The sequence below is a fragment of the Myzus persicae genome, unplaced genomic scaffold, assembly GCF_001856785.1.
Source record: "Myzus persicae strain clone G006 unplaced genomic scaffold, MPER_G0061.0, whole genome shotgun sequence".
NCBI lineage: Eukaryota > Metazoa > Arthropoda > Insecta > Hemiptera > Aphididae > Myzus > Myzus persicae.
The window spans coordinates 311,279-326,676 of record NW_019101980.1 but is presented as its reverse complement, the minus strand read 5'-3'; the positions used below and the strand labels follow the sequence as shown (position 1 = coordinate 326,676).

General features: G+C 32.4%; 1 protein-coding gene across 2 annotated transcripts in view; it reads right to left on the bottom strand.

Moving 5' to 3' along the window:
- Positions 1 to 15,398, bottom strand: part of LOC111030891 (melatonin receptor type 1A-like) — a 117,945-nt gene that overhangs the window by 55,867 nt on the left and 46,680 nt on the right. For both annotated transcript variants that reach the window (XM_022310600.1, XM_022310601.1), the window contains exon 2: positions 15,203 to 15,349. In XM_022310600.1, coding sequence (XP_022166292.1) covers positions 15,203 to 15,226 — 24 coding nt within the window. In that variant the 5' untranslated portion in view covers positions 15,227 to 15,349. The remainder of the gene's footprint in view (positions 1 to 15,202; positions 15,350 to 15,398) is intronic.

Sequence of the window (15,398 nt, the reverse complement as noted above, 5' to 3'; positions counted from 1 at the left end):
AAATAAATAAAAAACACACTTCAATGTAAAATCAATACATTCTTCGCCCCGCTCCGAATAAAATACAAATTGTTTATTACAATATATTTATTTGTCTATTATTAGGTGTATACAGAAAATATTTTTCATATATATACAAATAAAATCAGTTTCATAATTATTAAGACTTTTAATCGTACATTAACAGATTACTATACCTGCTATTATTTTGTTATAATATATCTGTATTATTTTGGTCCTGCTGCAGTAGTCGAGATGTACCTCATTTTTGAGGCTGTGTTTATGGTAATATATTTTTCCTTTTTTATCTATAAATAGCGTACTTGGATTGTGTTAGATTTTTATGCATGATGGTTAGTACATTGGAATTAGATATTTGTCTAGTATTATATCCTTATATTATAGTTATTATACTGATTTTAAATGTGAGATTATTTATTATAGTTAAAAGTACAGAAGCTTTGTAAAATATATTTTCACTAGTGTATTTTATTTGATATATTGACTACCTTTTTTAGAACAATTCTTTATATTATTTTGTTTTGTATTTTAGATTTTGGGTGGAGCGATGAAATGATTACTCTTACAATGATGTGTGCTTACTACAACCGGCAAAGTCAAAGTAAAAAATGTTTTGAACTTCAAATTTTGATTGCTGTTCCTAGAAAAAAATTGGATCTAACTAGTACTAAAGGGGAGGGGAAAATTACTCTCAGCACTTTACAAAATAATCGGAAGAAAAAAAATGTCATTGTCGTTGAGTGGTGATCCGTGACGACCGATCGGAAAAATCAAGAAAACAATATAAAAATAAGTATTGCGTGTCTTTAGACTTCTACAATATATACAGACAAAATTGTATTACATTCGAATATACAATAATTCAACTGCGGTATAGGTATTCTGCGAATTCGCATTATTTCTTCGATAAAATATAAATATAAATGCTTTTACAAGGGTATCTATATTAATCCCTTGAACACAATATATATTGTTATCCGGATAAAAATAAAACGCAGACATTTTACGGTCGAATCCTTGGCCTAAATATATCCGAGAACAATGATTTTCGTAAAATACAAATTTCTACGAAAAGGATTTAAGCCTTCGTGTTTAAATAACAAATACTACATAATATTATGATTGTTATACTTATTAATATACAAGACATAATAATATGCACACGTGTCCATAGTTTCAGGGGTCTGCATTGATATTGGCAATTACTAGAATATTTTGATAAATAAATAGTTACTCTTAAACAATATTAACTTGAATATAATTAAAATTTTACAACTAATAACTAATACCTAGTATCAATTTGATTGGACGCGATTAACAAATCCATTATTTTTTTATAGCATTATTCAGATTTCAAAAAGCTTGATTTTCGTTGTGTTGGTAGTATTAATGTAATATATTATTTGGGGTGGTTAAACTGTCGTTTTAAGGTTTTTGTAGAATACCGAACAATTAATGTATAATGCACACGCCTTAATCGCTTAATGCTATATGAAACAGTATATATTTAATATAAGCAGCCACGTAGGAGGTATTATACAAATTAAAAATGTAGTACACCTCTAGATATTTTCCCTGTGCAGCAAGGAAAATTGAGGAATCAGAGATATGTTTTTGGGTATAGTACAAACGAAAATCCGAAAGGAACAAAAAGTTGTACCTACCTCAAAAACATATTCATGATGTTCATAAAAATTTCGGAATTTTTCAAGCTTGAGCATAGACAAGTTAAAAAGTTAAAGTTAAGTTAAAAATTGATTTAATAATTTTAACTTACTGATTTTTATAAATATAAACTTAATGAATAACGAGTTATTTTTGGTCAAATCAAATTTTGTTAATTTATAAATAAGTAATTATTAAATATAATATTATTATTAATGATAAATATTCCATAAATATTTACTATTCAATATTTCAAACCATATAGCTGGCTAATTATATACTAAAAAAAAAAAATTAAGTTAATTAAAAGTTTCCGTACATCTTTTACCTAAACCGAGTTAATTAAACTAGTTTATACGGACATAAGCGATCACTAAGTTTATTTTTTTATTAGAGTTTTGTAAAACAATTATAAGCTCAACAATTATGTAATATTTTATTTTAAGTCACTGTTTAATATACTCAGGTTTCCCCATAATTGTTTATAAGCATCCAATCTGTGATTTTAATATACTGAATGATGTTTAAGTCAGCTGCTCACGCTGTTTTTATGGTTTATAACCCATATACGCTGGCATTTGTTCAAAATTTGGAATTTTAATTAGTTTATGCGTTTCACCTCGTGCAGGACACACGCGTAATATAATGTTATATACAAACAATAATGTACGGGTCTATGTAACTCGCCAATATTAACCCATGACCCACGTCGAGTACTGGGTAGTTAAACCAACCGCAGAGAGGACTTAACCGGCGAGGGACCGCTGTGAGACCAAAAAAGGACGAACTGTAGTCACACCACGCGTGTACAGCTTTAGGACAGAATCGGAGACCGGCGACGGAATTTCGTGCACGACCACCGTATTTCTGTGGTCGGTGGTGCTGTCGAAGCAGTTATTTATTATATTATTAGATGTTATGTTGTTCTCTTGTTGTTTCAGTTGTCTGTTTGTATTGCCGAGAAAATCGCGAGGTCAGTGCGTGCAAACACAGTGCTTGGTTACTGCGGTTCGAAATCCGTACTCGGTAACACGTGTATGGTCATCTGGTATTCGACTGCAGCAGCGGAGACGATGTCCGATTACCATCAGGAAGCATTCGGTTGAAACGTACAATATTATGTGTGTACTAAACACTTGGTCGAGGGCTTATACCAGTATTATTACTGCATTGCGAGTGGGGTAGTAGTTGAAAACCGTCAAAACACATTATACTGCAGTGTTTGAATCAATAGTTGGAAGAATCAAATTAAAAGTTTGCAAATCTCGTGAACCAATTATTTGTTCATTTTTAATTATCCGTTAAATTTTTTTTGTTTTCGGATATTAAGTAATCCTCTAGGTGATTCCTGTTATCGAGTACATTTTCGTTACACAGTGTTTAAGACTCGACCACCGAATGAGTTTATTACAGTTCATAATAATATTTGAAGAAAACGGCCAAGTGCATGTCTCGTTCTTGGTATCAAAGAACATATTATTACTTAAAACATTTATATTTGAGCACCTTTGGGTTTCATGCTTTCATGCCACTAAATTCAGCGAACCCTATCCAATTATACTGTAATAATAATAATGTAATAATATTTACTAACGCGCAGGCAAATCTGTAGCATTCGAGAGTTATGTAAACAAATGATATTATTATATTATTATGATTATTATACATGCATATTGCATTATACGAATAGATGATAATGCACTTTTGCGATTTACTTGGGTAATAGTTATGTGCCACACGACAGTTTTACTAAGGTTCTACAAGGATTTTCCAAACCCACACGGAATTAGCGTGGAAGCGTTCGCAATAAACTGCATAATATATAACACATGGGTAACATACACAATACACACATTAATACATTAAACTTAAAATTATAAATAAGCTTCGTAAAAGCGTATAGAATTGTCACTATTTTCCTACGCACCGAACCTGTGAATAATAAAAGTGACTGATGTGAATTGTGAATCTTACCTTAACGTTGCAACCAACACGTGATCCTTTGGAAAAGAGCAAAGCCGGCACCACACCTACTAGTCATATGCTGTGGGTGTCGTGTAATATAGTAAACTCGTTCAAGAATCGTCTCGCCGAAATTTATTTGCACAGTATACTTCACTGTGTAGGTAATATTGTACTCGATCGCAAAAGGTGAAACAAAAACGGTTGATAATTAGTCGAGATTCCGCAGACGGATGGAAAATGTTTTTCTGCCTAATCATTTAGGCAAATCGGTGAAATCCAGTGGGCGGAGAGAGCTCCTAAATCCCCACACGGTCCAACCACAACCCTGTTTATGGTATAATCGCCGTCGCGGCCAGTGGGTAACCGCGTATTTTCGCACCTGTCTGCATATTATCAAAATCGGCATGGACCTGCAGTTGAGCCTACGACAACATTTGTAATTTAGGGCCAGTATACCCGAAAAAGACGGAGTGCAATTATTGGATATTCAAAGGTCATTTTAAGCGCACTTGGAAAGCTTCCATATGTATTTATTTAATATGCTTTTTATATGTACTAATTTGTGCTTTGAATGCTACAAAATGTCGGCCACGAATATCGATCTATAACCAACATTTTTTTTTAAGTCGCCGTCGCGAATACCGGAAGAAGCATTTATTATTTTATGTCATTTTGGCAGAGTTTTGTGCAACAAGTTATTGTAACAATATAATGATGAATCTTGAACACCCGACAACTGCACGGAGGCAGTCTGTCTCTTTAAGATTACCCACTGGACAAGGCATGAGCGTACATAGTCACATGCATAATTCACAGGTTTCTTGTAGAAATATACTGCAGTTTCAAAAACTTCCACGCACAACGTCATCGAGGAATAAAAATTCACCGACCATTTTGAGCCTTATACTATTATATAATATCCGGGGGTTTGGAAAATCTGAGAATAATCGTGGTAAAATAATTGAGTAACCATGCTGTATAATACTTCAAATTCAAATATCTTCAATAAATATTGTACCATTGACGTAGTTATATATCGCCTGAGCCGGTGACACTGCAGTTATGCATTTTGGTGTAATATGTTGTATACTCAAATTGTAACTGCTAACGTTCGTGTGAATACTGGATTGATGAAATTCCGTTGGTCGCCCTTAGTACTTCACGATTTCCGTATACGCCGACCAAATATAATTATTGATGTGAAAGGAAAATAGGTTTGGCCAATGCAATCTACCTATATAGACATATAGTCGTATCACTCGTATTGGATTATATGAAAAGTCGGACCCATGAGACTCTCATCGCATGCGGGCGGTGAGGTGTTTTACTCTTATACGTGGAGTGGAACAATTTCAAAGGTTGGTATAATCGAATGTCATACAATACAATATCGTATTGAGATCGTACTGCAAAAATGCGTGCAATGTATCAATTGGCTCGGAACGTCGACAGCAGTGGCGTAAATGGATAACAAAAACTAGAAGGGTAAAAATTGAAAATAGTACCCGAAATACTAAAATAACTAACTAAAACAAAAACCTTGGGAGCTTGCCCCGATTAAAATATATTTTAATTCTATGTATACAAGATCCATATAGTTTTTTGACACAATAGGCTCAAGACTCATTTTATGGTTTGGAAACAAATTAAATAGGTTGGTACCTAGTAGGTTGTAGCTTTATTGTATTAATGAATAATATAAAATAAAGTAAGTCCATAAGATACCGTTAATAAATTATGCAATGTTGGCATATTATCCGGGGACGAAAAATGATACATATAACCCCTCCCCCCCAAATAAAAATGTTAGGAAGGAAAGTGCCCGGGAGCGGGAAATTAAAGCGATACAAACGAATAATAATAAGGACCACTCTAAATTGGTATATAGAAGCAAACATTGAAGTTCATGAAAAGCTTATACTAGATTGACCTAAAAAATATTATCTTTTTATAGCATTTATAAGGTGGATAATTATATGTACTGAAATATAAAATGGTACATTTCTATAAGTTTAAATATTTTAAACTTTTTAAAGAAGTGATTTCTTTATTTAGATACGGAAACGTCTTTGAATAAAATACTCATTTTTGTTGTGTAATTTTATTGTTGAGTAATATCAACTAATTTTAAAAGATTATTAAAAAATTAATATTCATTCATATTTCTTATAATATGACTATATTTTGAATAGAGAATATGTATTTTATAACAATTTTAAAATATATGCTTATGAAAGATAAAAAAAAGTTATTTTTGGTGAGAAATGGCTATTTAATTTATCATTTAATTAATTTAATTAAATACTTTTGAGAAAAAGAAGAAGTACTCTACTGTATTCGTATTTCCTAATTTAATTTTGTTTTTTTTTTCATTTGATTTAATGTTCATCGTGAGTATTATTATTTCTTGTCTTCTTGATAACTTGGAATGTTCAATATAATATTATACATATTTTACTTATCACACATTCACACTAATGTATTGGCTGGTTTTCGTTTCGACAGACTACTATAAAAATATTACTTGAATTTACGTCCATTTCTGACCTAAATTCATATTTGTCGTGTTTAGACGTCAAATTCAAAATTATAATAATAATATCATAAGTGAAAATTAAAAACCAAAAGCGTGCATTCAATATACGCTCACACATTTATTCCGTTTTCATTACCGTCTATATTTTGCAACTAAAAGCCATTAAGGTAATCAATTTATACTTTCGTTTAAATGACGAGAAAATGGAACGGTCGACGTGTTTATTATGTTTATGTAGCAATCACTGCAACAGTATAGATACATGCTGCAACGACCCACCGTGCAGCGTGTTTCATGATGAAATCAAATTAACCGATGTTGGGTTGAACTGCGTCGAAAATGGCCTACACTAATAAATTAGAACCTTGTTGATTAGAAACCAATCGGTGACGTTTAATTTATTGCCGTGTGAGGTATATAATGATATCCAAACGTATCCTCCAAAGTCACTTTTGCTCCATACGTGCTCGGTGGGTTAATAATATAAATATTGAGTCATATAAGCGTCAGCTAGTCACGCACATACTATAATGGAGGCTATAGATATATTATTTCTATAATGTAGGTAACCTAATTCCACGAAAAGGCATAGTGGTAAGTGAAAATGCTGTTCGGTAAAAGAATAATACACGGATACCTATATAACTATTAAAACTTACGAGGAGTGGGAAATGTGCATTTTTTTTTAAATTTAAACTTTGTATTACAATTAGTTTCAATAATTAAGTGACATGAAGTACAAGATATAAATAAGTCACTTATAAATGGGAAAGAAAAGAAAATAATTGATTAGATTGAAAAGCCTGTAGAAGAGAAGGATACACTGAACAATATAATATTTTTTTGTTGGGTTGAGAAGATATGTTTGGCATTGATAGGGGAAATGTGCATTAAAATATGAAACGTCATTCTGCTTCAGCTATTGTAGCGGGGCATCCAACACAACACACACATACACACACTCACATTTAAAACCTAGGCGTTTCGTCAATAATTTATGATATCAAAAAGAATTGAAGATCAATAGTTCAATGTTTTTTTACCCAACAATATCTGCAGCATATTTTTGTTGATTGGCATGTGTGAATTTTTTTTCAGCTCATCGACATTTAAGTGTGTATAGTATACAATCGTTCAAAGGCTTAAACAATATAACATATACACACTCACCTACGCCTTTATAATGAAATAAAATCATCGTGAATTCGACGGTCATGTGTCATGTGCAGGCCGATTTATCGACACGCTCGTTGTTGGCTGATGGTCTCGGAACAGAGCGCAGAATAAAATATATATTTTACGAGTGCCTATCTGTATTGTGTCGATCCCAAATCGTATAATAGCTTCGACGTTTAACTGGCGATAATAATATTATATGCCTCGGGCCTCCTATGGAATACTGTAATGATATACTCGTACAGAGTGTTTCGCGAGGATTTTCCCCGTTGCGATATCTCCTGAGATAGTCGATATGTCATGAATCTGTTTTTTCATTAGACTCACAGAGACAAGGATTACATATTATGTTTTATTTTTTAATCTAATCAAATTTAAATTTATTTTTCATTTTTTTATGTTTGGAACAATTGAAGGTATCACTTTTTCAGAGTTTATTATTCTGAAAATTATGACCTTTCAACATTTTATTTTCACTAATTTCAGGATTTTTAATCTTTTTTTTTTATGTTATAGGTAAGACGGCAAAAACCGGTTTTTGTCCGGGCAGCCGAACCCGCGGAACGGCTTACTGGTATATCCTCACGGGAAAACCTGTATATATGTTGAACCCCAATGCGCATATATAGACGTTAGTGCTGGTGATTTGATTGTTTATTTGTTTACGGTACAAGGCTCAAAGCAATCCTGTGTCTGTACCGAACTTGTAATAATATGCTAAAAGGTTTCGAAACAACCACACAGTTGATTTCGTCGTCAAACGACCATGCGGGATAGAGCTTACTGCAGTTTCGATGACAGGTCGAGCGATTGTTGCCTGCACACGTCACGACGACACGTCATAACACTCATAACACGATATGTACTCACTATTCACTGTTCAAGTTAGAAGTATAATCGTTACTTGATATAGGCACGAGCCGAAACAAAAACAAACGGCAGTTATAATAGTGTATGTATATAGTATGCCTCACATATAATATGATATTTGTTTTAAATTTACCTTCTTTGCTTACACACATATACGAGTTTATTGGTAGGTAACTAACATGATTTTGTTTTTACCCTTAAGTCGCTGGTCTTCAACGAACGACTAGAATATAAATATAGTTCGTGACTTGTGTTTTACAATAACAATTAAAGACACTAAAAACACTATAGTAAAAAACGGAAAACTTTTTTTTTTCAAAAATTGTACTGACATTTTATTGATAATAAAGTGTCAACGTCCACAGTTATTAGTTGTCGCTCTTAGTTAGTTATTAAATATCTGTTTTAAATATTTGCCTATTGCTTAGTGTATTATTTTATAATAATTTTTAATTTTAGTATATAGCTTATATTACACACAATTTTGAATCGTTTTTATTATTCTATACGTAACCTAGTCTAACATATACTATTTAGGACATCGAAATTATATCATGACTTAAATAATATAACTGTACACAATACTCACCTACTCGCCAGTCTCTGTGACTTAAGGTATTTTAGTAGGTATAATTATAGTGCAATTAGATCCTCGTGTATACATGTATAAATTATTTAATAGCTACAGTAAGTACTAACTGTATTTTATTATATAATAGAGCAATTTTTATAATAATGAAAAATACTAATGTAATAAAATTAATATAATATACTTGTGCTACAATCAACAGTCGATTTTTTTAAAATAATGAGCATGGTAGTTGGGAAAAAAATTGTACTGGGGGGGGGGNGGGGGGGACGCAAATTTGATTTTCTGCCAGGGGCCCTAGCGGTTCTTGCTACGGCCATCATCATATTATATCATTTTTTTTTATAAAATGTATAATACGTAAATATGTATATTGGATATTAATCACTTATATATTAATGCCATATACTAATCTACGATATCATAAAATAACACAATAAGTATCACTTTTTATGATGTAAACTTATTAGGGAAAGCAAAAAAAAAAAATAGACAAAAGAAATATATCATATTGTGTACGCTTATTAATACGCATTATACGCCTAAACATAAAACCTTCTTTTTCAAACCTACACTGTCGACCCTATGTGAGATGATTTATATTGTGCGCACATTTTATTATTTAAGGAATATTGTCTACATTTTATCACAACAGTCGTAAAACTTTAATATAATTAAGGTGTAGAACTACAACTCCGTTGTATTTGTAACATAATGCGTTCCTAACATCGTTTTGAAGGGTTTTACATTTATTGGCTCGTAACAGTTTTAATTTAAAAGATTACTATAGTAAAGCATTCCCTGCAGTCATTCTTCTGTCGCGGAATAATAATGAAAATTCTGGAGAATTGTGCGTGGGTAGATGACCTTTAATCAAACTTAAGGCCTAATGAAAAACGTACTCGTTCCCAAAAATATGGGAGAGCAATTTTTTCGTGGCACCCAAACATGTTTCATCGTCGGGTTACAAATAATCCTTAAACAACGGTATAAACGCCTGCAGATGAATAAATTGATTCACCGTGGATGGTGGTACACCTACGAGTACCACATTGAGCACGAATGATGAAAGTAATATTATACATAATGTCACCAAAATGTTTATTTTTTTATATAATTTGTATGGGACAAAATATGATTGTGTCAGTATTATTCATACGAGTGAGTCTTATTGACAATGTTTAAAAGATAAAGATTATAATTTATAGGTGTACCTGTGCCATCATCATTTAAAAAAAAAATTGTATTTATGATGTACCAACATCGATAAAATCATAGTTTTCATTTATACCAAATCTTTTGTATACAAAATAAATTATAAATTATAATTTATATTTAATATTGTAATCCATTTGATAGTATAAATTTAATTCTTCAAAATAGGTTAATAAGTCATATATTTTTGTCAACATCACATTTATACAACTATACCTATACTTCATTGGATTTAAAGAAAATTTAAGCTATTGGCATAAACAAATTAAGCCAGACGGTATTTATACTGAAAAATTATTGGTTATAAAACACATTTGCTACCTATTAAAAATGATGAACAAAAATTTATTAAACTAACTTTTTACGTAAATTAACTAGTTTAAAAAACTTATAATTAATTTTCTCAGAATAGAATCCACATTTATGTACGTCATTTATCTATTGACAGAAATAATAATTGAAATGTATTTGAAAGGGAAAAGGGCGCTTCGCAGGACGGAGAACCCGCATGTGTAGTCTCTGTTTTATAAATGTACCACACAGCAAATCTGAGTTCAACAGAAGGGTTGTTTTTATCAGAGTTTTATTTTCATTAAAGTGAATTTACTAACTATCAAACTTAAAGGCATATTTACCAAAGGCCACCTCATGAGCTTTTATTAATCTTTTAATTTTTAAAGCGAGTTAAGAGCGTTAACATTTAAAAAAATATATTACATGGTTTTAACTCACTTTAAAAGTGTAATATTTTATAGTCATCACTAACTTTCAAATATTCAGATATCAATAACAAGCCTATAGAGCATTTCTCATATTATTATGCTTCAAAGTTGATAATAGACCAATCCACTCTAATATTTAAGTTAACAATGGAAAATTGGTTTTGCTGAACACAAATTTGCTGCACGTTTCTAACACAGAGACAACTGATGCGAGACACGGGTGAGATGTCCTCTAGAGTTATTTATCCAATACTGATGGGAAAATTGCATTCTCCAGAATCGATCAAATACAGGTTTGAATATTGTTTAATGGTTTCAGAAGTTTGCTTTTCATCCTGCTCTGACGTATAAATATTGTAATCGTCAAATAAATATTTAGAAAAAATGTACTTGGCCTGAGCCAACATACACAAAAATATTAAGACCTTAAGATTGTCAAAAACTTTTAATTGATTCCATATAATCAATTTATATATTCACATTTTTGTAGTAACATCCGTGGCCCTAATACGACTGATGGAAATAAAACACTTTGTTCTATTTATATTTTATGTAGGTATTCAAAGAACAAAAAAAAAAAAAACAAAAAATTTCTTTCTTACGTATTATTATTTACTACACTATAATAGCATTATATAAATATATACAAATATAGTGTTCGGATATTAAAATAATACGTAATATTTAATATAACAACGCATGTCCTATGGCTCTTACTTCGAATACCATAGAAATAGAATATTTAACGTACCTACAATTTAAAAGGCGAGTGAGGTTACTTTAACATGCGATACACATAAAAAGGAATATATAATTTATACTCGTATTAAAGATCTCCACCTCTGATCATGTATTTTGGCTGATGTCTTATATATATAACGTTACGAGTCATGGGACGATACACACGAATGTATAGGTTTACGTTTCGAGATATATATGGCTATCGGATCATATATTATACGCAAGACAGACGATTGTTTCGTACAGCACAACAAATATATACCTATACATGTGATATAAATATAGTATACATATCTATATGAAAGCAAATATATTTTTTATAAAAACAGACACAAAATTTAGTTGTAACAATTATTTCTATTCTTTAACAAAAAAAAAAAAAAAATACGAACAAACAGAGCATTTACGCTCAAAGTGCGTGCAGCATGTGGAGAGGGAGACGAAAAAAAAAAGGTAGACCGTTGTAATTTCGGGACCGAGATTTCGGGTTCACGTTTTTATGTATGTGTGTGTGTGTTTAGAGATAGTGAAAATAATAATAATAATACAGACAATCACACGCGAGTATATATTCTCTTCACCGAGAGTTTGAGAGCGTCGTCCGATCGATTGCATGTGCTCGTTCGCGCCCGGCAACCCTCCCATCCCAAATCCTAGCCCCCGCCCCCGACCGAGCTATTTTTAACGCCGACTCGGTGTATCTCCTCGTATATACCCCTTCCAACTTAATGCCCCACAGCCGCCTCGCCGATTAAACGATGTTATATATATATATATATATATTATAATATTATACTGGAGACGAAGAGTGATCTAGCGGAAGCGAAGGTGTGTGTTGTGCACACACACACACACACACACACACACAACAACAATCGCGTAAATGTGTGAAGGGATTCCACGGGAAAAGCGTACGACGAAGACAAATCGTCTGGTCCGTCATATGCGGAATATGGTCGGACGGCGGCGCAAGGGATAAAAAAAAAATGATGGCGACGAAGAAAGGGTGGAAAAATAAAACGTTAACCATGCAGACTTTTATTTGTTGCCGGCCGGACGACGTGACGCGACGGTGGCGGAGACGGGTCGGCATTAGTGGAATGAAAGTGTGCGCTCGTTTGCGTCTCGTGTCCAACTCTCCGAAGGATATTATATATATATATTGTTACGACAACACGACTGGCAACAATTATTGCTATCGTTATATTGTATATATATATATTCGCAATATTCAATTACTGCTAACATGAAATATATTAAGGTCACTGCACAGTCGAACAACGCGTCCAGATCGACAGAGAATATATAATCCCGATGGGAAATAAAAGTGAGTTACTTATAGCTCTATCAGGTATATAGACGGTCGTGTTATCGAGTCCTAAACTTTTACCCGAAAACATGTGAGTTTGATTATTTATATGTTTGTATATATATATGTATATAGAATATACATTAAAACCGGGCGAGTGGGTGTCATATTCAATCAATTTTCACGTTTTACGGATCACAGTACTTAATAAAAGTCTGAAGAATTGTGATTAAGAGTGTTCAAATGAAAAAGGAATTATGATGACGATTATTTTTGGTCCGTTGAGATTTTGAGAAGGATATTGAGGCGATTGTACGAAAATAGGAGGTATAAGGCAGCTAGAGATACAACATATACAGATTGGAGCACTGAACTGAATATATGAAACACGTACATTGGGTCTGCAACCATGTCCCACCTTATTAGGCTGCCATTTCAAGTCTTTTTGGACAGGAAAACAATAAAACTTATCCGAGCTATTTTAACCGTGGATACCACCGGCATGACAGTGATTTTTGGTGAATGATCATGGAATAGAAAACATTGACAGACTCAAAATGGCAGCCTCTGTAGGTGGGGGACACTTTTCGTATTATACTCTAGACGCACAACCCGCTTTCCATGTATTCAGTTCAGTGGATTGGACAATTGGAGTGATCTAACGGGAATCGATAACTACGGAATAACCCGAAGATATTCGTTTGGATGCTAAGGGTGTGACCAAAAAAGTATCTGTAGTAGGTACCTATACCTACGCAACAGTCGATTTTACGACGAGCCGTTTAAATATTTATAGTCATCGGGTCATAAAAGTGGGGTGATCGTAATTTTAAAGCTGTCGGCGACGGGATTCACTTGGTGTAATTATGTCGGTTAGGTATAATCGTCGTAAGGTGAATGAGTACTTAAGGCACCCCTCGCGGTATACAAATTACGAGGACAGTGTCATTTTATGTAAAAAAACAAAAACAATTCTACCGAGATTTAACATCTAATTCATTGTACTACAGAAATATGTACGTACGAATTTCAAACGATAGGTAGAGGAGTAATAATGAAATCGACGAGAAATCGCCCAAGTTACAGAGGAGCCCAACGATAAATCACGCGTTGTTGTGCGTTTACAACGGTTTTGCACCCACCACCCACACAGAACTGCAGCAGTGGGTATAATACAGCAGGGATTTAAAACCTTGCGATCGGAAACCTTTGATTTCGCGAGTGATGTATTTTGTCGTAAATCTTTTTTTTTTATCAGAATGTGTGTATTACACATTATCACTTCGACGTTCATTCAAATACGCACCACGATACCAGCTATTGATAAGAAGTTACAAATACGCGTGACGTGTACACGACAGTTGTTGTTGTAAATCTTTATAGATTGTCGATTTTGTAACGTCCGTGTTTTGTGATAAATTGTGATGAATCCGATATCGTGTCGTGTTGTTGTCGACGAATGAATTCTACAATTTCTATTTTTCAGTTTGCACATTAATTTAGAGTTTAAATTAAATTGTATATTTTGAACCAATTAGTCTGTGTAGGTAAGACCGATTTTTTAATATCCATACATGTATTTATTATAAACTACGATTTTATATGTTACTACAGTTAAATTAACTAAGTAACATTTTTGTGTTTTTCTAATAAATGTAACAGTCTTGTAGAGTATTCGAACATATCATGTATTCAAACATTTAATTTTTATTCGAATACTATATTTTAAATACTTTTTGAAAAAATGATTAGAATTTCTAATCATGTGTTCTGAATATTCTTTTTTAACTCAAAAAGTATTTGATTTTATAATTGTAACAAAACAAATTTTTCTATTAAAAAACATTTTGAGTTATAAATAATAGTTTTTCTCTTTGAATGAAATATTATTGACCTACTTTAATTTCAAACCATTTCAAAACTGACAAACCTTAACGGAAGGGAAATATCTTCTAATAGTATTCGAATACTTTACTCATATATCCAATTACAAAATAAAAGAATTGTTTGCAAGACTGATATATGTACAGATGCGTTAACATGCGCACTGTTTACCACGATACAAGTGTTTTTATTTTATAATTTATACCTATGTACTTAGTGAAAAATTAAACACAACTCGCATCAATTAGTTATTTAATACAACTGATATCCAATTGAACTACTACTACTACTACTACTACTACTACTACTACTACTACTAACTACTACTAACTGCTACTTATACCCGGTTAAAGTCCCCGATTTAAGCTTATATTATGTATATCCATACGACAATTTCAAAGCTGACTTCGTTCGAAATCGATATCCCATATTATTATTTATTAAAACACTGAAATATAGATAAAACCGTATGATTTCACGGTACAAGCTAAAATAGCAAAACAACTTACTCCTTGGTAAGACATGTTAACCATTCATAAGCCCAATTACACCACTCCTTGCGGGGCTAATGAAGCGTTCTTTTATTTCGAACACCGCTAGTCCTTGCAGGTAGCTCCTTACAGACAATTGACCCGAATTATTTATTGCTCAACGATCTAAAAACACAAAGTATATGCAATTATTAGATTACATCTGTATAATATA